We start from the raw sequence: 27836 nt of genomic DNA, 5'->3' as shown, positions 1-27836 counted from the left end.
GTCAGCACATGACGTCATGTTCGGAGTCAAAGTCAAATTTTGGACGACGATGATGTAGTTTGGAAGCTTAGGGACCATCGTGATTAAAAAAAAAAGTCAGGGACCAAAGTGATTTTAGCCCTAAAGTTCGAGGGACTAAACTGAATTTAGTTCTTTATTTTATAAAAAGTTTCTCGCCCTGTCTAGTTTGCCTAGAAATTTCAATAATATGTATTTAAATTGTTCTTTCATAGTACATCAATCGATAAACATAAATGTATGTAGGTGCTAATGACCGAAAAACATTGAGCCTCAAGCTTTTTGAATATAAAACCTTCTTTCATTGATTTCAAAGTTTAGCGAGGAATTTGTCAAAATAATGAAGGAGGATGTTAAAAAAGGAAAAGAGAGTAGGAAATAGCCCACATGCATGTCATATCTTCTCACATTTTTCTTTGGACCATCAATAATGTAACCTGTGTTCTATAAAATTATATAGTATTGGTATTAATCATACATGCAAACAAACATTTGGTTGATATTATGGTATATATAACATATATTACATAAATATTGATAAAGATGAATATGACTATGATATAGAATTCATCCACATATTATCGGTTGGGACTTGGGACCATTAAAATGATAACTGTAAAAGGAACAAAGAAATAGTTTGTTTTTTATTTGTAAACATCGATCGATCAGAAACTATATAATACAAACTTTAGTTTGGGTGGTGCTATTCACACACCCCTTCTATTTTTCTAATACTTTAATTTAATTTTCTTTTAAAAATTACCCTATACCCTCCCTTGCAATTATGTTCCTTTTTCGTATTTCTTTTTTCTATTTGACAAGTCAATCATGAATAAACCATCATTAGACAATAAATCAATTTTTTTTCTAGAGAAGTTTTTGATTGAAAAAAAAATAATCGAAAAGAGTTTTGAAGTCCTCTGTGCCTACGGGAAAATAAGGGTTTAGGATTTGAGGATGATTGAATTGCCAAATAGAAAAGAAAAAAGAAAAAAGAAAAAAAAAACTTAATTGCAAGAGAGGGTAGTTAGGGTAATTTGTAAAAAAATTGATTTAAAGTAATAGAAAAATAGAGGGGTTGTGTGAATAGAGAAAAATGGTGTGTAAATAGCACCACCCTTTATTTTTCTTAATACAAATTATACCCACCATATAATTTTAATTAAAAATGATTAAGACATTTTTTTTAATTTTTTTTAATTAAATGTATCCATTTGACAAAAAAAGGGACCATATATATATATATATATATATATATATATATATATATAAGATGAAAATGAATTATTCATTTACTTATGTGTATATGTATGTATGAAATAATTCTATCTAATTTCATGGCAATATGCATGTCAATGACTCAGGCATAATTCTTGCAAGCTAGAGTTAATCTACAATCTATTAAGACCAATAGTTCAAGCAAATCCTTTCGACACTGGTTGCGTGGATTGAATATCAATGATATTTCGAGATACATATTGTTGATCATTTTACTAAGGGTGGTGCTATTCGCACACCCATTTTATCTATTCACACACCTCCTTCTATTTTTTCATTACTTTAATACAATTTTTTTTTACCAAATTAGCCTAACTACCCTCTCTTGTAATTATGTTTCTTTTTTCTTTTTCTATTTGGCAAGTCAATCATGAATTAAACATCATTACATAATAAACTAATTTTTCTCGTGAATGTCATTGCTGATTAGAAAAAAAAAAAAAAAAAAACTGATGGGCAGGACGAAGTGCAATCTGTAAAAAGTTCTACAATTAGTGTGGCAAAGTTTAGGGCTCAGATAAAAAACACGATGTAACTGAGTTTGGGGATGGGTTAAATACTGTTTAATCCCTATACTTGTAGGATTTCATCGTTTCAGTCCCTGATTTTCGAATTTCACCTTAATAGTCTCTGAACTCCCAATTTCCCCCCAATTAGTCCCCTGCCGTCAAGCATCCATCAAAAACTCCATTATCTTCCCCTAAAAGTCTATTATACCCTCAATTACTTAAAAAAAAAAAAAAAACTATCTTCTTCTCTTTTTATTATTTTTTTTCTTTTTACCTCTTATTCTTCCGGCTCTCTTACCTCTTCTATTCATCTCCTCATCGAGATGGTTTCAATCCACACACCTTCAAGAATGAAATGAAAAAAGAAATAAAAGAGAGAGAAAAAATAAATTAAAAAAAAAAAGAGTAAGTGAGGGCATAATAGACATTTTGGTAACTTTAACAGAAAATTTTGACGGCAGGGACCAATTGGGAGGAAATTAAGAGTTCAGTGACTTTTTAGGTGAAATTCGAAGGTCAGAGACTGAAACGATGAAACCCTATAACTATAGGGAGTAAACAGTATTTAATCTTTTGGGGATTTATGTATATCATCATAACTGCTATACAAAACTGAAGAAAGATATAAACATATCACATAAACTAAAGGAGATCCAAAATCTCACATCTGATTAAGCAATGTTAATTCAAGATACCATTCCCCAGTGACATAAAACATTTTGTAGAGTGATGATATGACTAAAGTCAAAACGAATCAAAGCGTCAATAATTTCAAAATTATCAATCAACTCAAGTCAAAACCATGATTAGTAAGCAAGCCATACCAAATCAAGCTAAGATGAACAGAACGCACAAATTTAAAGCCCTAATCCATCAAATCGCTGAGAAATTGATCTTTTTAGTTGAGAGCGATTGATTGAAATACACCAAATAATTTCAGTTAGAATCTTACTAGGAATGAAGATTCAAAGGGGCTCAAATGATCACTAAATTAATATTTTTCTTCCATGTTTCAATTGCAAATAAGATGTAATTTTTTTTCCAAAGATGGGTCTAAAGTGACTTATTTAGCCATAATTAAACTTCAAAGCATCACGTTAGAGAGATAGAATGACTATGCTAGAGAAGTTTTGATGGAAAATAAAAGAGAAAATTGTAATGAGTTTTGAAATTCTCTGTGTCTGCAGGAAAATAAGGGTTTAGGATTTGGAGATAATTGACTTGCCATATAGAAAAAAAAAAAAAACACTTGCCCATATAGAAAAAAAAAAAACAAAACTGCAAGGGAGGTAGTTAGGGTAATTTGTAAAAAAAAATTAAAGTAATAGATAAATAAAGGGAGTATGTGAATCAAGGTTCTAAAAAATGCTAGGCGCTAGTCGGGGGTGACCCGGGGACTAGGCGGTTTTTATTTTTTTTAATTTTTTAATTATTTTATGATATAAACTTAATAAATATTAATTTGTAATCACCTAACATGCATGACTTATCTCAAGCCATGACTTATCTCAAGGCTTGTCAGCCGGCAATTAATATAAAGCTCTAGTTGTCAACCACTAGTCTATTACACCCACTTATTTCTTAAAAGAAAATAGGAAAAAAGGAAAAAAACAAACCACCCCCACCCCCACACGTCTTATCTTCTTCATCTCTCTTCTTTCTTTTTCTCATCTTCTGCATCTCTCTTTTTCTCTCATGGTCTGCATTCTTCATCTTTCTTCTTTCCTTACTCTCTTCTGTCTCTTGTTCACTGAAATGGAAGTATCGAACCTAGAAATTTGCTTGAGCCTTGAGGACGTCTGCTTTGCTGCTTGAAGAATTGAAGATTGCAAATTGAAAGCCCAGAAAGTATTCAAACTTCAAAGCACTATGTTGGAGAGAGAGAGAGAGAATAGAGGGAGAGAGGCTGTGCGGCAAGGTTGTGTATAGGTTTCTGATCGGTTTGGTTTTGTGTTTTGTGGAAGAGTTGAAAAAAAAAAAAAAAAAAAAGCACTGAAACACCTAATCGTCGACCGCCCAGCGCCCAGAGAGACCCGCCCAACGCCGTCCAGCAACGCCTAGGCGACCGACTTTCTACCAGCGCCTAGCTTGATCGACTAGGCCAAAATCGGAACGGGGTGGAGGCGCCTAGCGACTAGGCGCCGCCTAGACAGCCGCTAGCCCGTTTTTTAGAACCTTGATGTGAATAGAGAAAATGAGTGTGCGAATAGCACCGCCCTTTTACTAATAGCTTAAGTTTTGGAATAATTAAGTCTACATCTGAGATGGCAATAATTAAAATTTGTTGGCAATAGAAATGAAGGATACAAAACCTCCAGTAATCTATTATTCTTCTTAGGGAAAATGGTCCATACGTTACCTCATATTTGCCTCCTCATAACTTTCGGTACCTCAACTTTAAAAAATGTCAATACGGTACTTAAGGTTCTGACCCCGACCTAACTTTGGTACCTAGAGCCGTTAGCTTCGTTACTGCGTCTGCCAGCTGGCAATTTTAAACTTAAAATGACCAATTTACCCTTTACTCTTTTTTTCTTCTTTTTTTTTTTACATGAATGCGAATGATGAATGTTCATTGTCACTTCCTCCTTGCTTATTAGTTCTTCTTTCTTACTTCTTCATTTCAATCATCCTTGAGAGCCAGCAGCAACAACAAGGATTGATCCTCTCTATCTTGCCGCACTTCAACTTTGAACCATCTTCTTCAAGTTTCAGTCAAGAGAGAGAATCCAGACACACCTTATAAAGGCCAACCCAAATCATCAAATTTCAAACCTCTTCTTATCTTTCTGGGTTTCTTTCCTCCTTTGCTTTTCTGGGTTTTCTTCCCCAATTTGATTCCAATCTCGTCCCACCTAGTTAACTTGAAACTAAAGAAAAATCAAACCCATTTCCTTCTTTCTAAAACCCCATAATGCTTCTCTGCTAAACCCCTATTTCTGACATTTCTTCCTCTCTTCTTAGGAAAAAAAAAAATTCAAACCCACAAGAGAGGGAGCCATTTTTGTTTGATGGGTGTGTTTTTATTTTAAAGAGGCTCGAGAACATTAATCCTGAGCGTGGTCGTCATGGCCGGAACGTCTGTGGCCTCCAACACTTTGTTTCTGAACATTTCAATCTTTCTCTGAATGTTTGGGTCTATTGTAAATTTGTAATGGGTTTAGTTCGATTTCAATTGGGGAATTTCATGAATTTAATGAGGATGATTGCCTAGATTTGTTTCTTAGAATCTGGGAACTGGGTTGAATTAATCAAGGATGTATTCGAAGGCTAACTACCCTGATAGGAGTATAAAATGCAACGAATTTACAGTTCAAACCTTTATACTTTTACTTAGTTTATTCCTTAAAAAGATCAATTTAAGTTCGTTATTTTGTTAGGTACTTTGAGAAGCAGTTAAGGAGAAATCAGAGCTACTGTGGGACAATCAAGGCACTTCACATGAAGTAGTGATGCAAAGGATGGAGTCTGATCATTCATTGGTCCTAAAACTCAAGAGAAGATGGAGAGAGTTGCCGTGCAAAACAATTGCAGAGAAGCAGAAAACAGAGTATTAGAATCTGCCTTATTTTCTTCTGTTTGGGAAGCTATTTTGAAGAAATTTCGAGTGGAGTTATGAAGAAAGGCCTAGCAATATTTGAATACCATATGTTCTTCTATAACTCCAAGCAAAGATTTGGTCCAGAATGAAAAAAAGGAAGCGGAGGCTGTGCTCAAATTGGTACCCTGAGAAGACTGTTTCCATCAGCTTTTCAGGAGGCTTTTTCAAGGACTTCTTTACTGGAATTAAATGAGGAAAATCATGAATTTATCTGCCCATATTTGAAGAATATATGTTGTAGAGCAGTTAAAAATCAAGAATCATCCAGAAAGATGGTGGAATGCATAAGTTATGATGCTTCAAAGATGAGCAGAGGATAAAAAAAAATCTGGAATTTCTGACGAGTCTTTCTGCGAAGCATTTTCAAGACCGTCGTTGGGCCACATTTCAAGAAGCTTTCTAGAAGGTTTTTGCAGGGTTTTAAAGGGTGACATCAGGAGTATTATGTCGCAGAATATCACCTTCAAATCTATTGGGAACCCTTGTCAAACATGGAGAGGAGAATCAATCTTAGTTGAGAAAGGAAAGTGAATTAAAGGCTATATTTTCAGAAGATATTCTTGACAAATTTTGGGACAAATTTTATTGGATTTTTTCTGCGTTATACTTATCAAGAGATGGTTAGAAAGACTTAAGGAAGGTTCAGAAGATTGTGTGGCAGCTAAGCAAGTGGAATTGGAGAAGAATAAGGAAAACTCAACCCGGTTGTGAGGAGGAAAGCTAGGGGTTTGTAAACCATAAAAATAGGAGCTTCTTTGCGTCATTGGCAGAGCATATCATACAGATTTCAAGCCTCAAAAAAACCCTAGCTCTCTGATTTTCGAAGCTCCATACAAGCATAAGAAAAAGAAGCCGCCAAAGTCGCCATCTGCCACCACCGTGAACATCCATCTTCAAGCAACATCCACCGTGTCTCTTCACTCCCTTTCTGCGACTTTGTCTTCTTATTTTCAATATGTTACTATGTGTTTACCTTAGAACAATGAGTAGCTAAATACTTTGTGTTGGGGCTTGTTTGAAGCCCTAAACTATGGTTCAAGCTTCATAATAAATTTCTATGTTTTAGTTACTTTGTCAATGAGATTGTTCTTTGGTTCTGGATTAGATGAGTCTTTTATATGTATGTTTTATGTGGTTGCAAACATATAGGATATGCATGTAATTGGTGCTAGGTTAAATAGCAATTCACCTAATAGTTTTGTGATTTTAACCGAAGTAGTAAAGCCTCTCGCCAAGGTGTGTACCAAAGATGAGGAATGCAACTAGACACGCTTGTTGTACTAGTTTGTACACTTAGATTGACATCCTTCCATATGTGCTTAATGCTTTAGAACTTGCTAAATGTAGGTGCCGCTTGTGATCTCTATGTTGCATGTTTTCAAAAGGTTCTAAAAACGGCGCTTGTTCTTGTTAGAACAATATAGGGAAGTAATATAAGGTACTTAGCTTGCTTCTAGCTTTGTAACTTGGTCAATCTCTTTCTCATGACTTTGTAATAAACATAGGAAGAAAAATTGGAACTTGGATTGTGTTTAGTGGTGGATAATGAACTCCTAACTGCTCATCATCATATTCACGACTTTATTTTAGATTCATATTTTGTTCTTACTTTATTTTCGGTATAATTAATCAACAATTTCCCTCCAATTGTGTTTTGCAATTCGTTTTTATTACAGTTTCTAGTTTTCTTTGTTTCGTAGGTTACATAAATAGAAGGTGAACCTTTGATCCTTGGAGTAGAAAGATCCCTTACTTTCACTACTACAACTTGACATCAACTTCATTCTCTAAAAGCAACGAGACAATCTAAATCAAACCCAGAAAAAACAAATCAGAAAAACCAAACAATCATCAGAGGTTGAGGAGAGTTAAGCCTAGGCTCAAAGTTATGCCTCGTTGGGGAGATCGATTATGTCCAGACTAGCAGCAATGTAGCCCTTCATCGCAGACTCAAAGTTTGGTTGTTGTGCTATGTGGTGATAGTTGCAGATCTAGTTGTTTTAGATGTCAAGGAGTGCTCTAGCGCAGACTTTTGTCAACATGCTTCTGTTAGCTGCTGGTGTGTGGCGAAGTATAAACTCTTCTTCTTCTTCTTCTTCATGTTCTTATAGTGGCTTTCGGGTTGAAGGCTATAGGACTAAAGAGAGAGAGATTTCTTAGAATCTGGGAGCTGGGTTTAATTAATCAAGGGATGTATTATATTGGGTCAGCTTTAATTTTCATCCACCATTGCAATTTCATTGTTTAATAATGTAAAGGAAGTTTGGAGACTTATACGTTCCAGTTTTCATGAGAAAAAGAGAGAGAGAGAGAGAGAGAGAGAGACTTAAGGTCCCTATTCTTCTAGATTTCATCTATGGAGATGATTTGCAGAGAGAGAGAGAGAGATGAACAGAGATAAAAGATTGAGTTTAAGATTTTATTCAAAAAAAAAAATTTTTGAGTTAAGATGTGAATAGACGAAAATACCCTTCAAAAATTGCCAGCTGGCAAACACCATAACGGAGCTAACGGCTCTAGGTACCAAAGTTAGGTCGGGGTCAAAACCTCAAGTACCATATTGATATTTTTTAAAGCTGAGGTACCGAAAGTTATAAGGAGGCAAAGATGGGATACCGTATGGACTATTTTCCCTTCTTTTTATTTTATTTTGCATCTTAGGGTTGTTGGGGTTGTGTGAGTTACAAGTCAAAAATATGAAACGTGGAAGACCCACAATAAAAAAGAGACACAATAATATAAGATATATAAGTTTGTGGATTACTCTAAATAGTATCATGACATGTGATAAAACCTCACATTTGTTGTTGCTACTTGCTAAAGTAGTTAATTTGGGGTTACGTGAGGAGAGTATCAATACTCTGTCCTACCCTTAACAATGAAAGCACACTGTTGCACAACATCTTTTAACATCTCTCTATGCAAGACGGGACGTGCACATTATTGTTAATATTATGATTTTTTTTCTTGGTAAAAGAAAAACTTAAAAATTTTACTTCTATATAGGGGAAGGTTCTGAAGAGGACGTCCGCAACCCAGAAAAAGTGTGGACGTCCCTCCTCCGGGCTCGATCAAGCTTCGACGGCGGCGTTTCTGTTGTCGGACAGAACCAGGCCACGATGTGGAGCAGTTCAGAAGCGGCTAGATTCATCGACGAAGGGTTTAAAGTGGAGCTCGATGAGCTTCCATGGTTTCCGGTGAGCTCGCCGCGCATCGCTGAGAATCCAATCAGCTGAGCCTTCACCTGGATGGTGACACCGTCCGTGATGTCCAGGCGGTCGTCCGACAACTACAGCACAGCCGTCGCCACCTTCTTGACACCGAAGGAGGAACGTCCGCACTTTTTCTGGGTTGCGGACGTCCTCTTCAGAACCTTCCCCTATATATATATATATATATATATATATATATATATTTTATTTATATATTTTGACTGGAAATAGATCATACCTAATACACTAAAAGATCTAATTTATTAATTCAACAACATTTAGGGTTTAGGATTAAACTCTACGTACGTACCAAGCCAGGTAGAAGAAACAAAGGACCGCCAAAGTCATCAGGCCATAAACCATCCTCAGCCTGAAGAGTCGAGTAAAATCTCAACCCCCTCCTCAATGTGGTTGCTACTACTTCTTCATTAATTTCTTCTTCACTTTTTATTTTCACTTGAGCTGGTAGCTCCATTCGATCACTTTCTTTCTCTTTTCCAAACTACATAAACACATGCACAAACGTAAACAACTTCTCGATGATGAAGTATTACTCATTAATACATGAACTAGTACGTACCTGAAGTCTCATTAATAGATCAGAACTATGTTTGGATCGAAAACGATTGTTATGAAACTTAAGACGTGCTTTTTCCACTTGAGCTCTCTCTTCCGGTGTTCCGAGATTCGGGTCGAACTCCCAGAATTGTCTCCCGATGTGATTATTCACACTTGTGAGCCATGGATTACCATCTCTTCCTCCTTCTGAAACCTTCAGCCTCCACATTTTTGATGGCCAAACAGTATGTTTAGTGTGAGTGATTTTGAATTTGTGAGGATGATAAGTTTATCACACTAGCTTATTTATATACATTTTGCAGGTGATAGGATTACCAAAGTACCCCATGCCATCCATATGTTTTCGAACTGTTGAGTTTTGTTTTGTCCAATGGCACATTGGCACATGATCCTCAATCAATCCATCTGTCCATCCTAATCAGTGGCCCTCCCGCACAGTAATTATGATTAAGGATACACTATTTTTATTGATCCGAAACCTAAAGGGTAACCTTAGTAAAATTGGCTAAGAAAAAAAACATAGAATTCGGTCAACAAATGTCCTTAGTTTTTTTTTTAAGGGGTGGATTATAACCCTCATAGTCACATAAGCTTTTTCAGAAAACACAGGACAACAATTTCATTAATAACAAAATTATAAATAACTAGTCTTCCTAATTTCATTAATAACAAAATTACACATATGCTCTGCATATGCAAGTATTTTAATTTTCTTTTCAGAAAATAAAAAAGAAAAGACAATGGAAGAAAATGGTTATTGCAGGGAGAAATTAGTGGGAGAGAAAAGTGGGTTGTGAGATTTATTTTGTTTATTTTTCTTAATAAAAATATAATTTGTAATTGTCATAATTGTCCATCTGATTTAATTAATTATCAAAGTTTTTTAATCTCTTAGAGTCATTTCTGTCAAAATTTTTGATTTTGGCTAATAAAATATCTTCTCTTAATAATAGTATAGATTATCAACCAGAAAAGAATGTAAAGAAAAAAAATTATCTACCTAATTATTTTCGACACACAACATGAAACAATACAAAGAAATAAAGTAAAGAGAAATCAAATATGGCACGTCTGCTTCTCCCTCGTGAAACCCTAGCGACGCCGAATAGTGACACTGAGCATCATGACGGTTGTCGTCGCCGCCCTCGCACAGAGCGTCGGGCTCTCCTCGGGATTGGCTCCCTTCTCCTGTTGCTTATTTACTTTTTCATTCCTTGGCTCCAACTTCAATCGGATCCCACAGATTCTTTGCGCCTGCTATGCCCCTAATGGAGACTGTTTCTGCTGGAGCATGTCTGTCCTCTAGGGCTGATGACGGCAGGACAAACGTTGGTCGCTCTTGGTGGCCTCCCGGCGGGTTGGTTTGGCGGCGGATGACTAACAAGGGTGGAATCAATCTATCTCTTCTTGTTCCTATACCAAATGGTGGTTGGAAGAGGTCAGGTGTTGTGCTTGGTATTCGAGCGTCGAGTGGTGGTGGCCCAATGAGGGCGAAGCTTTCTAGTGTATGTCGCGTAGGCATCTCGACGATCTTGCTCAGACCGGGCTTTAGTCTTTGATTGTCATCCTATCCTCTAATTAGAAGGGCCCACTATGTATCAAAATGGAAGTGGAGATTGCCTATGGATGGATGAATGTCGAACATCTCGCTCGGATGCCAATATTTATCTCTTTTGGGGATAAGATGATATCCTTGGCCTGTCCATGATTGAAGCCAATGCCCAATTCATTTCTACCAACGCAAAGATCAAATCTTAAAAATGAATAAATATAGTCAAGTCCGTAGGGGTTATTTGGCATTCTTCTTTGATTAAATGTTGTTTAATAGCACTTTGTTCAAAAGAAAGTCTTTTTGGCTGCTACAACCTGCAACTTTGGGACTTGTCATATCAAAGTGTATTTTATATATATATATATATATACTTGTCATATCAAAGTGTATTTTATATATATATATATTAATATAGTATTTAAAGCATTGGGGCATATCTCTTTATTTTAGAGTTGAAAACTTTGGGTATATATATATATATATTAATATAGTATTTAAAGCATTGGGGCATATCTCTTTATTTTAGAGTTGAAAACTTTGGGTATATATATATATATATATATATATATATATATATATTAATATAGTATTTAAAGCATTGGGGCATATCTCTTTATTTTAGAGTTGAAAACTTTGGGGTGTGGGGGCATTTATACGATAGATCATCTATATATGCTGGAGTAACTATGCTTATGGGAGTTGTGATAAAGAGTCAGTGGGCGCATAAGCCCCCGGTTTTCCTTAATTGGGTCTGCCTATGATTTTGAATACAGGTTAAAGTCCTACAATCTTAATTATATTTATTTAAAACCTAAATGTATTGTTATGTATATTTGTTATTCCGTATATTAGTTACTTTCTCGATATTATGCATTGTTGAACAATTTGTTGTCTGACTCCGAATACTCTTTTGAATACAGGTTAAAGTCCTACGATCTTAATTATATTTATTCAGAACCTAACTATTTAAAGGATTCGATCATAAGTCTTGAGTTCATTTAGTTTCTAAAATCTATAATAATAAATTGAATATTAGACAATAATAGCTCTTTCTCAACAACTAATTTGGGGTCCTAACTCTCCTATCAGAATTCTGAAAGAAAGAGAGCTATCGCTTTAATAATAATGGGTGGATGATGCCTAGAGGACTTTCAAATGCAATGCACTAGAGGACTTTCAGGTAAGGCAGATGGTAGAGAGGGACCATGTGCTATGTTAGAATGGTACAAGAAAAGACACGTACCTAAACTTCTAGAACATTGGGTTCATCTTCATCCTCTTGTATTTAACAAAGGTCGGCAATATTGTTAATAGTCCATTACATTTCTGCGGTGAGCATTGTCATAGACCCTAAAAATGAAAACTGATTCACATTGTTGAGTTTAGGTTATCAGTCCCAAGCGTTGATGGTGCAACGCCAACTGGACTCCTATATTGGGAGTAAGTGAGTAACACATCGATTCTTGGTCGGTTGTATGACGACTTAACAACGTTTTGGCTGTAAATAGAGATATTTTTGTCACCTATACGGGAAGGAATGCATGTAGCTATCATATCCTTGCCGCTCATGCGTGTAGCAAGCATCAAGGTTTTTTCTTTTTTTCTACACCTTTTCTTCAAGCTGCTATTGCAGTTAATGCTTCTTTGATGTAAGTTTCTTTTGTTATCAATAAAGGGTTGACCTCCATTCATTCAAAATATATATATATATATATATATATATATATATACAGATCCTATCCAGAGCGGAGCTCCGCTTTGAAATTAACGTGTGAAGTTCAAGTTTTGGATCACTTTTCTGTCGCATATCCACATCTCGACCGTTCAGTTTTTAGTTACTAGTGTATAGATCATCTCTGCAAATTTTCAGCCAAATTGATGATCGTTAAGGCATTGATAACTTCCTTAAAGCTAGTACGGTTCAGGTTCACAGATTCAGTCCGTCCATTGGTTTAAGCGAGTTAGATACCTTAACGATCATCAATTTGGCTGAAAATTTGCAGAGATGATCTATACACTAGTACATAAAAACTGAACGGTCGAGATGTGGATATGCACCGAAAAGTGACCCAAAACTCGAACTTCACACGTTAATTTTCAAAGCGGAGCTCCGCTCTGGATAGGATATGTATATATATATATATATATATATATATATATATATAGTTAAAATGAGAAAGCTAGTTGAGTTTGTAGCCTTAAACTTTAAAGGAAAATTTTGAAAGAAAAAAAAAATTGATTTTGCTTATAAAAGTACAAAATAAGCATTCGTTAATTACATATGTGGTCATATAAGAATTGTCCAAAAAGGAATGAAAATATAGCAAATAAAAGAATGTACCTTATGTCTCTCTAGAGAATGAAGTACTTTGCAAAAACGGAGAATGAAGTACTTAAATATCCACTCTTCAAACTTCCAAGGACAAGTATACTCTTCACACTCCTTAGCTAGAACGTAGTAGAGGAACAATTTCCCTGTAAGTTAATGAGAATTAGCTCAAAGAAGTAAAAGCAAGTCCATGCCATTAAGGATCTTTTCATTTTAGCTAATGTGGTTAGACAACTATTTTAGGAGCCAACTTTAATATACATGTCCAGCAGGTTACTTTAATTTAGCTAGTTTTAAAATTGTATTGAGAATTGCTATATGTTTGGTACACATGTGCATAATTTTTTTGGTACTTTTACCCTCCAAGATCCTGTGTTGTCACTATTCACCGTGCACATCTGTTATACTCCGTACCCAAATTTACCACTAGTCATTTAGACGTTAAACAATAATTATCTTTACTTTTTACCTTTGTATCTAACTTTTAGGGGTTTCAAGAGTTGACTTTTTGTTCGGCTCAGTTTTTGAGAAAATTTCGTGGACACGTGGCATGTTAATCGATTTCGTGGACACGTGGCATGCCAAAATCAGAATTGTAACAAAAAGCTATGAAGGTTTAAAGTGAACGGTAGTTTAGTAATTTTGCTAAGAACCCTATGTCTATAAATAACATGTTATTTTTTAGAAACTTCCATTTCGGGAAGTTTCCATTTGCAACCCGACCCTGATTCGAAAATCCGGCAAGTTCTCTATCGTTCCAGTGACCCAAACTGCCAGACCAGTCGTGTTCGACGCGGCTCTTCACGGTGACCCATCCTCCGGCCACCATCAGCTCTAATTTGCATCGGAGGACGAGTTTCAAAGCTAAAACCCCAGTTAGGCCACCGTGTTCAATCACCGTTTTCAAGCCATCTCCGGTCGCTCCACCAACCACATCTTGAAGCTTTCTCCACCTTGGTTCGAACCCACCCTGCTACCAATTCCAATTCAACTGGAGGAAGGAGAATCGACGATCAGAGGAAAATCTAGGGCTTTTGAGCTTTCGAGGTAAATTCTAATTCCTAGACTTGAAATTGATTAATGTTGTAGTTGAGAAAGTTGTCGAGCTTGATGAGAGGATCATGGTGGTGAAATTTCATGACCCAATTCGGGGTCGGAGGTGGGGGCGCCTTCGGCTACTTCAGGGCTTCTAGTTTGATAATTCAGATATGTGGGTATAATTTGGTAGCCATACGATGCACTTTGGGATCAATAGAAATTTCTGAAGTTTCGGAAATTTGGGTTTTAATTCGGGAAGATTTAACCGTTGGATCGACTCCAATTTTTGATAGGTTGCATGTTATAGTTATCGAATCAAAGTGACCTATGAAGTTTGAGATTGTTCCAATATGATTTCAATCTTTCGGCAAATTTATCGTTTCTAGAGTTTTGGTTTTATTATCGTCAATTTAGTTCCGATTCTCGAGGACAATTATTCATAATATTAACTTATTCAGGACGACATATCGATCAAGCACGAGAAGAAAATTGTTGGACGAACATCATAGTGTAATTCTGTGGGTAGACATTTGTTTTTAAATTAATTATGCATGTAGTATTTTATTATTTTCTAAGTGAGATTTAATTTATGATTTGAATCCTTGAGATTTTATGATTTTATGGCTTATTGAGATATTGAGTTTTATGAGCTTTGATTTATTGAGTATTTTATTTATGCTTTCGATGATTTATTGATGATTATATTTGAGTATGAATATGTTATCGAGATTTCATGAGCTTATAAATTATGATTTTATGAGTTCAATTTATTGAGGAGGTAATTATGTTAGCGCATGCATGCATTACCTGGTCAGTAGTACCCTGCAGACAATATTCTGGTCGGCAGTACCCTGTAGAATATTCCGGTTGACTTCGAAATATTCTAGTCGGCAGTACCCTCCTATGCGTCATCTGATCAGTAGTACCCTCCAGATGGCATGAGATAGTTAGTCGGCAGTACCCTCTAACCATCACCTCTTCGTCCGGTCGGCAGTACCCTCAATGCGTCCCTGGTTGACAATCCCATCCAGATGGCATGAGATGACTAGTCGGCAGTTTCCTTTAGTCATCACCTATTTTATGATGAGTATTTTTAATGAGATTTCCAAGAGTTTTGAGATGGTTTAACTGATGATTTGAAGTTATTTTACGAGACGAGATTTATAGTATGATTTGAGAAGTCAGTATATTTCCGAGATTTCTGAATGATTTTGAGATATTTTACCTTTTGAGTATTTTAAATGAGATTTTGAGACGAATTTCGAGATGTTTTACCATACAAGTTTGAGATTTCAGTAAAGAGGAGGATTAAGAGTATTTTCAAAACTTTACTGCATGCTTGGTTTTCAAGAGAATAAATTAGAAAAACATTAAGTTTTATTTATTTCTTTTAAATTACTTATTTTTCGTCAACTCACTCTAACAGTTTTCTAAATGCTTTTCCTTGGGTTTTTCGGTTTCTTGTGCCCATTCTGCAGAGTAGTTGGGGTCGAGCTTGCGTAGGAGTCAAAGCATAGTAACCATCGCTTCCATCTTCTTTGTAGGTTGCATGTTAACCTACTTGTACTCTATTCCAGTTTATTTGTCTAAATTGCTCTGATGACCATCTTTCAGTTGTGTTAGTATAAAAGATAATTTGTTATTTGATTTTAATTTTAGTTTGGTTTTATGTATCATGTTGGAAGTTGGTTATGAATTGTGGGAAGCAAGTAGACTCAAAAAGTTGAGAGATGGATATGATTATTTGATGAGTATTGTAATGTTTTTATAAGTTTTGGATAGTCCATTTTTAGGGGAAGTTTTGCTAAATTTTTTGTAGAATTTCTTCTAAAGTGGGTTCAGTAGGGCCACTTCAGATTTCAGGGTGAAATCCTGAAATCCGGGGCAGGTCCTGTAAACATCCTCCTCTCCCCTACATCGCCACCTTCTACCATTCTACGGCAGCCCATGTTTGGTGGCTGCAGCGTCTCTCTCTCTCTCTCTCTCTCTCTCTCTCTCTCTCTCTCTCTCTCTCTCTCTCTCTCTCTCTCTGTGTAATGAATTGTTTCTTTTTTCTGTTGGGCTACCACTATGACGCCCTATGTATCTCACCAATGCAGGATAAGGACTGAGGCGTGAACCTTGCAACATGAGGGCAATAATGGTGAGGGAGGGTATAATTCTCCCTGATTGAAATTCTGTTCAAAATTTCTCATGATAATGTATAAGACTTCTTTTAAAACTATAGCACTTCTACGAATGTGGGTTTGTATGCTATCAAATCCAATTTGAGAACTTCATATATTCAAGGTGGGATTTGGTTATGAAGATCAGGTAGGGTATGGGTTGGGAAGACAGCTCCCACAGCTTTTTAGTTTGAAGAATGGTATTTCCTTTAATTTTGTTTTTCTCTCTTATTCATGTTGCAGTGCCCTGACACAAAAGCAACTGATAGATTTGTTTAGCAAAATATTTATGAAGATCAGGTAGGGTATGGGTTGGGAAGACAGCTCCCACAGCTTTTAAGTTTGAAGAATGGTATTTCCTTTAATTGTTTTTTTTGTTTTCTCTTATTCCTGTTGTAGTGCCATGACACAAAAGCAACTGATAGATTTGTTTAGCAAAATATTTATCTCCGAGTAGGAAAATATCTAACGTTGCGGGCAATCAAATGACAAAATAACCATTTTCAGGTAAGTTGCATGTAATTTTGAAAGAAACTGCAAGGTACTTTATTAATGATTCAAAAGGTTACAATCATAGAGTAGTACATCAGCAATGCAACTAGGAGAATGAGTGAGCCAAGTCTCATTCTGATGTGATTCAAAACCAATACTAGCAAGACGATGAGCCACTTTGTTACAACCCCGAGGAGCATACTTGATTGGCACCTCTGGAATGCTATGTAATAGCATTAGAATATCATCTATAATGCTGCCAAACTCAGTGAGTGCAGCATCCTTGTATGCAATATCTTGGACTGCAGTAAGACAATCCGTCTCAACTATAGCCCTATCTAGATGCAATTGTTGAAGAAGATCCAGGCCTACTCTTTTAGCTAGCAATTCTGCTTGCTTGGCTGAAGAAATATGCAGCATAGAGTGAGCTAAAGCCTCCATAAACTGATCATTAGAGTCCCAAACTATGCCCCCAAGGCCTCCATGATTAAGTGATGGCAGAAAAGCACCATCCACATTTATCTTAACTAAAGAACCCTGTGCAGGTTGCCATCATTCTATCCCCTGTGACCGGTTAATCTCAGAAGATGCTTGAGCTTTTTTAAACTCATCTAGCCAAGTCATGGCACTTAGGAAAAGATCAGCAGCTGGTCTTGAGGTATTGTCCCATAACATACTATTTATGTTCTTCCATATCGACCAAATACCCATCAGAAGCCTCTCAAACACCTCAGCTTGCAAGTGTAAAGCTCTTTCTAACATCCATTCCTTAAAAACTACATTAGGTAGAAAGGAATTCTGAAGATGAAAAGGAGGAGTAGAGAAGAATTCAACAGCAACCGGACACTTACAAAAGAGATGTGCAGTGTCTTCTAATGGATGCCTACACAACAAGCATCTTGAGTCTCCCTCATAGCCCTTTGTAAGAAGCCGGTCTCTTATAGGTAACAAGTTGTTACGTACATGCCCTCCAAACACATATTTGGACTTTCCCAGGCCCTTTGTAAGAAGCCGGTCTCTTATAGGTAACAAGTTGTAGAGCTCGTCGATACGATCGCGTGCATATGTGGAACGCAATATTCGGAGTTCGTATGAATAAGTTATGAATATTTGAAATTTGGGAATTTTCTATAAATAGGGAAATTTTCTGATTTTTTCATAAGGACGAAAATCTCTCCTTTTTGCTGAACAGTCCCTCCCCCCCCCGCTCTCTCTCTCTCGCTCGAAACCCTCACTATGCTTGCAGACCCGCCGACCCGACCCGGGGATTTCTCCCCCCTCCGGCCTCCTCCGGCCCCGGACCCGGACCTCACTGGACTCGCCTCCGCACGTCCAGCCTCCCTCCGGTGTCTTCTTGGCCCGCCGCTGCCTCCAGACGGAGATCGGAGGAGCCACAGCTCCGATCGGTGACCCGGCCGGATCTCTAGTTTTCCGGCGTCCCCTCGGCCGATCCTTCCCATTTTCGTGATCTCCTCCTCCCCCTGATCATCCCCATGTAAGTCTTTCATCACGATTTTGTGTGTAGAACGCTAGATCAAGGTTTGACTTTTTCGACGTCCCTGATTCAATCCAGGATCTGATCAGACGCACCAGATTAATCCAAACTTCAAAGCTTGATCTAGGGCGATCTAGACCGAATCTCGCTTAGCTCCAGGTATGAAAGTTGATCACCCTTTTATTTTGAAGAAGTTTGTAGTTGACGACTTTTGCATCGGAGGTGGTTGGCCCGGCGTTGACCGCCGGCGTTGACCGCCGCTTGTGGCGGCGCGTCCGGCCGTATTTTTGTGTTCTGTTTTCAGTTTATTCATCTATGCATCCATACGAGCGTTTTGATATATTATATGATTATTTAGAAAAAGTTGATAAATAGTGGATTTACGTTTTGACGTTACTATTTAACGTTTTTACGTTTTATCTTCGGTTTGCGATCTGTGAAGATCAGACCATCGGTTTTACTTCAAATTTTAATATGTTGATCGTATGACTGTCCCGATGACTTTGTGTGGTCACGGGCGAAGATCCGACCGTTGGATCTTCGTATAATTGTGAAATAGTGATTCGGAAGGCGATTCGTGAGAATCCGACCGTCGGATTTTCATGAAATTTTGTGGAGATGTTTATAAGGACGATTCAGGAAGATCCGACCGTTGGATCTTCGTGATAATTTTGGAGGATGATCCTAAGGGCGATCCGTGAGGATCCGACCGTTGGATCATCATATAATTTCGATCCGACCGTTGGATCGTCTTTATTTTCGAATCCGACCGTTTGATCACCTTTATTTTTGAATCCGACCGTTGGATCGTCTTTATTTTAGAATCCGACCGTTGGATCGTCGTTTAAGGTTATTTCGTGTTTCGTTTACTAAGCAAAGACCATACTTGATTAGGTACTTGACGGTTTGAGTTGACGAGCGTTCGGAATATTGATATATTCGACTTTTTAGAAGACGCAGCTGGATTAGAGGTGAGTAAACCTCACATGGTTCATATTACGAACCGAATAAATTTAATTACTCTATTTTTGTGGTAATTGTGTGAAAATATTTATGGAATAAATATTTGTTTTAAATCATATGGACTTGATCAACTACGGTCCATAGGTAAGTAAAATGATTTTATTATACAAATGAATTTCACGGTTTTTATACTTGAACTATAGTTGGTATTAGTAGTCATTCCTGAGCGGATGATTACGTATATATATATTTACGTGAAATATATATGTTGATTGGTATGTGAATAGCATGATGAAATGATTGAGAATTGATTGGACATTATTCAAGCTATTAATCTCCCATTTAATTGTTGAATAATGAAATGTTGATCATGTGATGTGAAAGCTATTTTATATGGCCAATGGTGAATATGTGGAAATTATTTTAAGAAGTAAAGATTTGTCTTGAAATAATATGTCTCTTATGTGGGTGTACATATGCATATTTACAATCTAAAATTTATAAAGATTGTATGTTGTGAAATTGATTATGTCTGAAAAATATAATTATGAAGCCGGGTGATTACAACAACCCCGTGCTTAAGTGAATTACTGGTAAATGTGCTTCGTGGTTGTGCTTCGTGGTTATGCTTCGTGGGGGTGCTGCGTGGTTATGCTTCGTGGGGGTGCTGCGTGGTTGTTAAGCTGTGGGCTTTAGTCCCTTCAGATAGTGCACTATTATACTCTTAGGAAGTGTGCTTACTTTGAGTATACATACCTTAGTTGTGTCTTTGGTATGCTGCGGCTTACCCGTACTTTGGGAATAGTACGTCGGTCCCTAGTACGTGGATTTATGATTTGATACCAGTCAACCTGGTTTTCCCGTGTTTTGGTATTATGGACCCTAACACGTGGATTTATGATCTGATACCAGTTAATCTGAAAATTCACTAAAAAGACTTATGTTATGTTGATCAAATATCTATCCATGATATATTTGAAATATGTGAAGGTGTTATGTGAAATTGATCAAATATCTATCCATGATATATTTGAAATATGTGAAATTGATCAAATATCTATCCATGATATATTTTGAATATGTGAGGGTGTTGGTAAAAAGAAAATCAAGTATTGCTTTAATGTTATTTCACATATTAATGATGCAATATTTGCTGATTGAGTTTTAAAGAGAGTATCGAAAAATACCTACTTTTATGTTTATATGATTTTTGGAGTTATCTTGTGAGTGTGTTGATTGTTTACTTGAGTTATAATAATTGTAATTAAATAAATCAACAGTTTTTTCTTGTTTACTCACGAGCTTTGCAAAAAGCTTACCGGGTTTGGTGTTGTTGCAATCCCGGTACACTATTCAAATTGTGTAGCGGGTAATCTCACAGGTCAGGAGAATCAGGGCAGTAATCGTGCAGTTTAGAGTACTAGTATTAGATTTACATCATTTGTTTTGTGAGGAGAATTATACTCATTTGAGTTTTACAATTTGATTTGGTGAGAGTGTGCTGTAATAAGTAGCTTGAGGATTTGGTTTATGTAATATTAAGAGGTGTAAGGTGTGGTTGTTTCTGAGAGAAAAATTCAGAACGTTATTTGTATTGTTATTAGTCATGTTCCGGATTTGAATCCTTATTTCAAATTCGGGGCGTGACAGTTTGGTATCAGAGCGTAAGGTGCATATTCAATGATTTGTCAATACTTTCCGAGTGATGGCCCGTCTGCAGCGGATCCCCATCGTGTGCTCTTCGGTATTGATCAAGTCATTGGTATGTAAGAGTGTAGAAGTCATCTAGGACGTTAGGTCGTATTAGGTGTTATGAAATATCTCGGTGTGTTAGTATTTTGGTGATTAGGTACTTGTATTGACTTATGCTATGTTTGAGTGTTGTACAGGTTTAACCACGTATTGCTTTGCTTCTAAAGTAATGGACAGATTGGGAAGCATAATTAAGAATTGAGGTAAACCCTTAGGTTGAGGTATAGTCTTATGTAGGAACATGATCTTTCTATGGAGACAGTTGAGGATGAGGTGTAGGCATTTGAGGTTGAGCTGCCTGTTCCACTAGTGGTTGATGTGATTAATTCTATTCTTAGGTTGAAATGGTGAAAAATGTTGAGGATTTAGGAGTAGTTGGAAAGAGAATTGATCTCACAACTCAAGATGATAGGAGTGTGAGAGATTATGAGATAGAATTATCTAGACTATTGGTTTAGGAGACGAATGGATGCTAACTTTAGCAAGGTGTAAGGAATAGAGGTGCCTTATCAGCCTTAAGACTTTTTTGACTAAGGCGAAGTGTGATACTAGAGGACCTAATCCCTTGGTGTGTTGTGACAGACTGTGCTTGATGTCTATAATAGGCTTTTGCGTGTGACTTCTTTTTGTAAAATGTTGTTCTATGTGGTATGTTGCATGATGCTAGCTAGACTTCTGTGTGACTTAATTGATTGTTAGGTTTTGAATGATTGTTTGTGATACATCATTATGAAAGAGGCGTGCAGCAGAGTTGGCTAAGGTTTTGAAAGAGTAATGGGTGGCCAAGGTTCGACCCTTGGTGTCGTTGTTGGTTTGTTTTTAATGAAAGACTACCACATTCATTCAGTCTTATTACAAGTCAGAAGCGAAATATAGTAATTGTCCAACGAAAGTTAAAATGCGGAAAAAGAAATACAATAACTAGAAGATTAATTATTTTACTTCTTCCCCTTCGAATGGGAAGGCTCAGCGATCTCCTCCCTGAGTTTGGTGTTCTGATCAGAGACCTCTTCACTATCCTGTGAGTCAGAACTGGTTGAGTCAAGATCTTCCCAAGGAACATGAGGAGCGGTGCGCGGGCGAGTGGCAGCCCTTTTGCTGGTTTCAGCCTCAGGAGCAAGGTCCTTGTGGAGTGACGCAGCAACTTCCTTGCAAGGGAACCCAGGAGGGTGACACTGCATGTTATTGACCTTCTGAGCAAGCTTGTTTATTTCGGTGTGACAACGGATCAAAGAGTTGTTCATATCAGAGATGTGGTCGATCATACATGTGACTCGCCAATCCGTCACCATAATACCATCACGGAGAGAGGAACGCAGTGCATCAATTGAGTCTGACAAGCTTTCCAAGGTGGCCACAGGCCGAGGAGCACTAGCAGCTCGGGAGGAAGAGGATTCGCTGGGATGCAGTCTGGGAGAACGACGAGGCAGAGGAGGAGGACTGCGGCTACGCTCACGTATAGGACGATGGTCCCCAGGACTCGTGAGGCCAGCGCGAGCGACCGCTTGACGACCCTCTTCTTCTAAAGAGAGAACACGATATTGATTGACGCCCATGCGAGCGGTAACCTTGGTTCGAACCATGATGGAGGAGAAGGATTAAAGTGATGAAGAAAGGATTTGAGTTTTGAAAGAAAGGCTGAAGGTTGAGAGAAAATGGCGAAAGCTCTGAAGAAATTTCTTTTCTTTGGTGTGAACAGTCGTTTCCCCGGAACGCACCTATTTATAGAACGAGGTGAGCAGATCTCCACCGTTGGATAGACGATCTCTGTGATTTATTCTACGCGTTGGATTAAAAGTTGCCCGAAAACACGGAAAAGCTGTTGGCGCGTGGAGAGCGCGTAAGGGGACCGAGCGAATCTCGAGGCACTGTGGCAGACAGCTCTAGCCGAAAGTAAATTTGACTGCCGTAAATCACGGAAAGGATAAGCCGTGCAGGTGGGCTGTACATGGGCTTGTCCTGTATCTATGCCCTTACTGTAGTTGTGGTTGGAGGCCCGTTGGGCTAAATCTCTGAAATAGTTTCGGGTGGAATTGTGGACCGGATTTCTGCAACAGTTTTGCGTATTTTTGTGCAGGATTGATGAGATGGTTGCGTTTAAATTTCGGGACGAAATTTCTTTAAGGAGGGTAGACTGTAATACCCCGAAAAATACAAATTAAATTCTGTGGATTTTATAATTGATTTCTCGGTATTAGGAGCGAGTACGAAGCTTGGAGAAGTTGTGGAAGTAATTCGAACGGTTTTATTTCGAAATCGAACGTTATTTAGGGGGGTCTCAAAAAGTGACTTTTTATGCGTACCGAATTTGGGAAAATTTCCTTCATGAAAGTTGTAGAGCTCGTCGATACGATCGCGTGCATATGTGGAACGCAATATTCGGAGTTCGTATGAATAAGTTATGAATATTTGAAATTTGGGAATTTTCTATAAATAGGGAAATTTTCTGATTTTTTTCATAAGGACGAAAATCTCTCCTTTTTGCTGAACAGTCCTCCCCCCCCCGCTCTCTCTCTCTCGCTCGAAACCCTCACTATGCTTGCAGACCCGCCGACCCGACCCGGGATTTCTCCCCCCTCCGGCCTCCTCCGGCCCCGGACCCGGACCTCACTGGACTCGCCTCCGCACGTCCAGCCTCCCTCCGGTGTCTTCTTGGCCCGCCGCTGCCTCCAGACGGAGATCGGAGGAGCCACAGCTCCGATCGGTGACCCGGCCGGATCTCTAGTTTTCCGGCGTCCCCTCGGCCGATCCTTCCCATTTTCGTGATCTCCTCCTCCCCCTGATCATCCCCATGTAAGTCTTTCATCACGATTTTGTGTGTAGAACGCTAGATCAAGGTTTGACTTTTTCGACGTCCCTGATTCAATCCAGGATCTGATCAGACGCACCAGATTAATCCAAACTTCAAAGCTTGATCTAGGGCGATCTAGACCGAATCTCGCTTAGCTCCAGGTATGAAAGTTGATCACCCTTTTATTTTGAAGAAGTTTGTAGTTGACGACTTTTGCATCGGAGGTGGTTGGCCCGGCGTTGACCGCCGGCGTTGACCGCCGCTTGTGGCGGCGCGTCCGGCCGTATTTTTGTGTTCTGTTTTCAGTTTATTCATCTATGCATCCATACGAGCGTTTTGATATATTATATGATTATTTTAGAAAAAGTTGATAAATAGTGGATTTACGTTTTGACGTTACTATTTAACGTTTTTACGTTTTATCTTCGGTTTGCGATCTGTGAAGATCAGACCATCGGTTTTACTTCAAATTTTAATATGTTGATCGTATGACTGTCCCGATGACTTTGTGTGGTCACGGGCGAAGATCCGACCGTTGGATCTTCGTATAATTGTGAAATAGTGATTCGGAAGGCGATTCGTGAGAATCCGACCGTCGGATTTTCATGAAATTTTGTGGAGATGTTTATAAGGACGATTCAGGAAGATCCGACCGTTGGATCTTCGTGATAATTTTGGAGGATGATCCTAAGGGCGATCCGTGAGGATCCGACCGTTGGATCATCATATAATTTCGATCCGACCGTTGGATCGTCTTTATTTTCGAATCCGACCGTTTGATCACCTTTATTTTTGAATCCGACCGTTGGATCGTCTTTATTTTAGAATCCGACCGTTGGATCGTCGTTTAAGGTTATTTCGTGTTTCGTTTACTAAGCAAAGACCATACTTGATTAGGTACTTGACGGTTTGAGTTGACGAGCGTTCGGAATATTGATATATTCGACTTTTTAGAAGACGCAGCTGGATTAGAGGTGAGTAAACCTCACATGGTTCATATTACGAACCGAATAAATTTAATTACTCTATTTTTGTGGTAATTGTGTGAAAATATTTATGGAATAAATATTTGTTTTAAATCATATGGACTTGATCAACTACGGTCCATAGGTAAGTAAAATGATTTTATTATACAAATGAATTTCACGGTTTTTATACTTGAACTATAGTTGGTATTAGTAGTCATTCCTGAGCGGATGATTACGTATATATATATTTACGTGAAATATATATGTTGATTGGTATGTGAATAGCATGATGAAATGATTGAGAATTGATTGGACATTATTCAAGCTATTAATCTCCCATTTAATTGTTGAATAATGAAATGTTGATCATGTGATGTGAAAGCTATTTTATATGGCCAATGGTGAATATGTGGAAATTATTTTAAGAAGTAAAGATTTGTCTTGAAATAATATGTCTCTTATGTGGGTGTACATATGCATATTTACAATCTAAAATTTATAAAGATTGTATGTTGTGAAATTGATTATGTCTGAAAAATATAATTATGAAGCCGGGTGATTACAACAACCCCGTGCTTAAGTGAATTACTGGTAAATGTGCTTCGTGGTTGTGCTTCGTGGTTATGCTTCGTGGGGGTGCTGCGTGGTTATGCTTCGTGGGGTGCTGCGTGGTTGTTAAGCTGTGGGCTTTAGTCCCTTCAGATAGTGCACTATTATACTCTTAGGAAGTGTGCTTACTTTGAGTATACATACCTTAGTTGTGTCTTTGGTATGCTGCGGCTTACCCGTACTTTGGGAATAGTACGTCGGTCCCTAGTACGTGGATTTATGATTTGATACCAGTCAACCTGGTTTTCCCGTGTTTTGGTATTATGGACCCTAACACGTGGATTTATGATCTGATACCAGTTAATCTGAAAATTCACTAAAAAGACTTATGTTATGTTGATCAAATATCTATCCATGATATATTTGAAATATGTGAAGGTGTTATGTGAAATTGATCAAATATCTATCCATGATATATTTGAAATATGTGAAATTGATCAAATATCTATCCATGATATATTTGAAATATGTGAAGGTGTTATGTGAAATTGATCAAATATCTATCCATGATATATTTGAAATATGTGAAATTGATCAAATATCTATCCATGATATATTTTGAATATGTGAGGGTGTTGGTAAAAAGAAAATCAAGCATGCATTGCTTTAATGTTATTTCACATATTAATGATGCAATATTGCTGATTGAGTTTTAAAAGAGAGTATCGAAAAATACCTACTTTTATGTTTATATGATTTTTGGAGTTATCTTGTGAGTGTGTTGATTGTTACTTGAGTTATAATAATTGTAATTAAATAAATCAACAGTTTTTCTTGTTTACTCACGAGCTTTGCAAAAAGCTTACCGGGTTTGGTGTTGTTGCAATCCCGGTACACTATTCAATTGTGTAGCGGGTAATCTCACAGGTCAGGAGAATCAGGGCAGTGATCGTGCAGTTTAGAGTACTAGTATTAGATTACAGCATTTGTTTTGTGAGGAGAATTATACTCATTTGAGTTTTACAATTTGATTTGGTGAGAGTGTGCTGTAATAAGTAGCTTGAGGATTTGGTTATGTAATATTAAGAGGTGTAAGGTGTGGTTGTTTCTGAGAGAAAAATTCAGAACGTTATTTGTATTGTTATTAGTCATGTTCCGGATTTGAATCCTTATTTCAAAATTCGGGGCGTGACACCTTGGCTTTCCAAAGTCTTCTCCAAAGTTCATTACACGAATCCCCATTTGATGTAGTAGCCAACACATCACCTAGTACATGCTCCTGGCCACCCAGTAGGCTGTCTTAACTGTAAAAGACCCTACGTTCTGATCTCCAATACAATCTGTCCCTAACAGGACGTCGAGCTAGAGGAATAGATAAAATGTGTTCAACCATCTCAGGGGGGAAGAGTACTCACTGAGGCAATATATGATCCAAGAACGCTCATTGGAGTTAATTAAATCAGCAACTTTTCAACCCGGCAATTTGTAGGTCTTTGAATTTGGTACTGTGGACAGTTAGGGATCTAATCATCATGCCACACATTTATGCTTACTCCATTCCCCACTCTCCATTTAACCCTTGCTTTGAGCACCGGTCTCCCTGCAAGAATATCCTCCAAGAGAAGAAGGGGCATCTCCTAATTCTGCATTCCAGAAGGAACAATTTGGAAAATATTTTGCCTTATACAATCTCGCAATGAGAAATTGAGGATTTGAAATAATCCTCCAGCCTTGTTTTGCTAGCATGGCAAGATTGTAAGCATATAAACTTTTGAAGCCCATTCCTCCCTCTTTTTTTGTTAGGAATAATCTGTCCAACTCCTCCAATGAATCTTTTTCTTGTCATCAGTATCACCTCAGAAGAAAGAGGCACAAAGTTGGTGAATGTCATCACATAGACCTTTAGGTAACAAGTAACAATTCATGGCATATTGTGGCATAGTTTGAGCCACAACTTAATAAGTATTTCCTTACCTGCACTGCTTAAGATCTTTGACTTCCAATTAACCAGCTTCTTCGTCAACTTCTCTTTGATGTACTGAAACTTTTCGGTCTTGGATTTGCCTACACGCAGCGGTAAACCCAAGTATCTATCATGCTCTTCTACTCTCTGTATTGCAAGAATAGTTGCCATGCTAATTGCATAGCAATAGGCACATTTCTGCTAAAAACCACACTACTTTTCTGAAAATTAATCTTCTATCTCGAAGCTTTTTCATAGATATTGACAATTTCACAAATAGTCTAACATTCGTGAATCGTTGCAGCTCCAAAAAGAAAACTATCATCCGCGAAGAACAAATGATGTAGTGTAGGGCTTCAGGACACATCTTTAAACCTTAAATAGCACCTGCATCAACTACTTGAGAAAGAAGAGCTGAAAGCCCTTCAGCACATAAGATGAATAGGTATGGAGAGTGGATCACCCTGCCTTATCCCATGAGTCGGAGTAATTATCTCAGTTTGTTCACCATTAACCAGGATGGCATAGGTAACAGACTCCACACATTCATAATTATATTGATCCACCTCACATCAAAACCCA

The 27836-nt window shown here is 37.7% G+C and overlaps 1 protein-coding gene and 1 long non-coding RNA gene across 2 annotated transcripts; one reads left to right on the top strand and one right to left on the bottom strand.

Moving 5' to 3' along the window:
• Positions 1-8845: 8845 nt before the first annotated feature.
• Positions 8846-9444, bottom strand: LOC112181443 (cycloartenol synthase-like). Its single transcript, XM_024319782.2, has 2 exons — positions 9199-9444; positions 8846-9120 (listed from the first exon to the last, which is right to left on the bottom strand). The coding sequence occupies exons 1-2, from the start codon at positions 9403-9405 to the stop codon at positions 8917-8919; spliced, it is 411 nt and encodes a 136-aa protein (XP_024175550.2). The 5' UTR covers positions 9406-9444; the 3' UTR covers positions 8846-8916.
• A 9737-nt stretch (positions 9445-19181) lies between these two features.
• LOC121050915 lies at positions 19182-20782 on the top strand. Its single transcript, XR_005804324.1, has 2 exons — positions 19182-19239; positions 20598-20782. It is a non-coding gene; the product is annotated as an uncharacterized LOC121050915 (long non-coding RNA).
• Positions 20783-27836: the final 7054 nt, after the last annotated feature.

Source organism: Rosa chinensis, unplaced genomic scaffold (genome assembly GCF_002994745.2).
Source record: "Rosa chinensis cultivar Old Blush unplaced genomic scaffold, RchiOBHm-V2 RchiOBHmChr0c45, whole genome shotgun sequence".
Lineage (NCBI taxonomy): Eukaryota > Viridiplantae > Streptophyta > Magnoliopsida > Rosales > Rosaceae > Rosa > Rosa chinensis.
Note: the sequence above shows the minus strand (reverse complement) of the source record. Positions and strands in the feature narration are given on the sequence as shown.

What these genes read in the sequence shown, in the direction of transcription:
- LOC112181443 (XM_024319782.2), bottom strand. Translation starts at nt 9,405, where the DNA reads ATGTGGAGGCTGAAGGTTTCAGAAGGAGGAAGAGATGGTAATCCATGG. An exon ending in ATCTATTAATGAGACTTCAG is followed by an intron (nt 9,121 to 9,198) that starts GTACGTACTAGT and finishes GTGTTTATGTAG; the next exon opens with TTTGGAAAAGAGAAAGAAAG.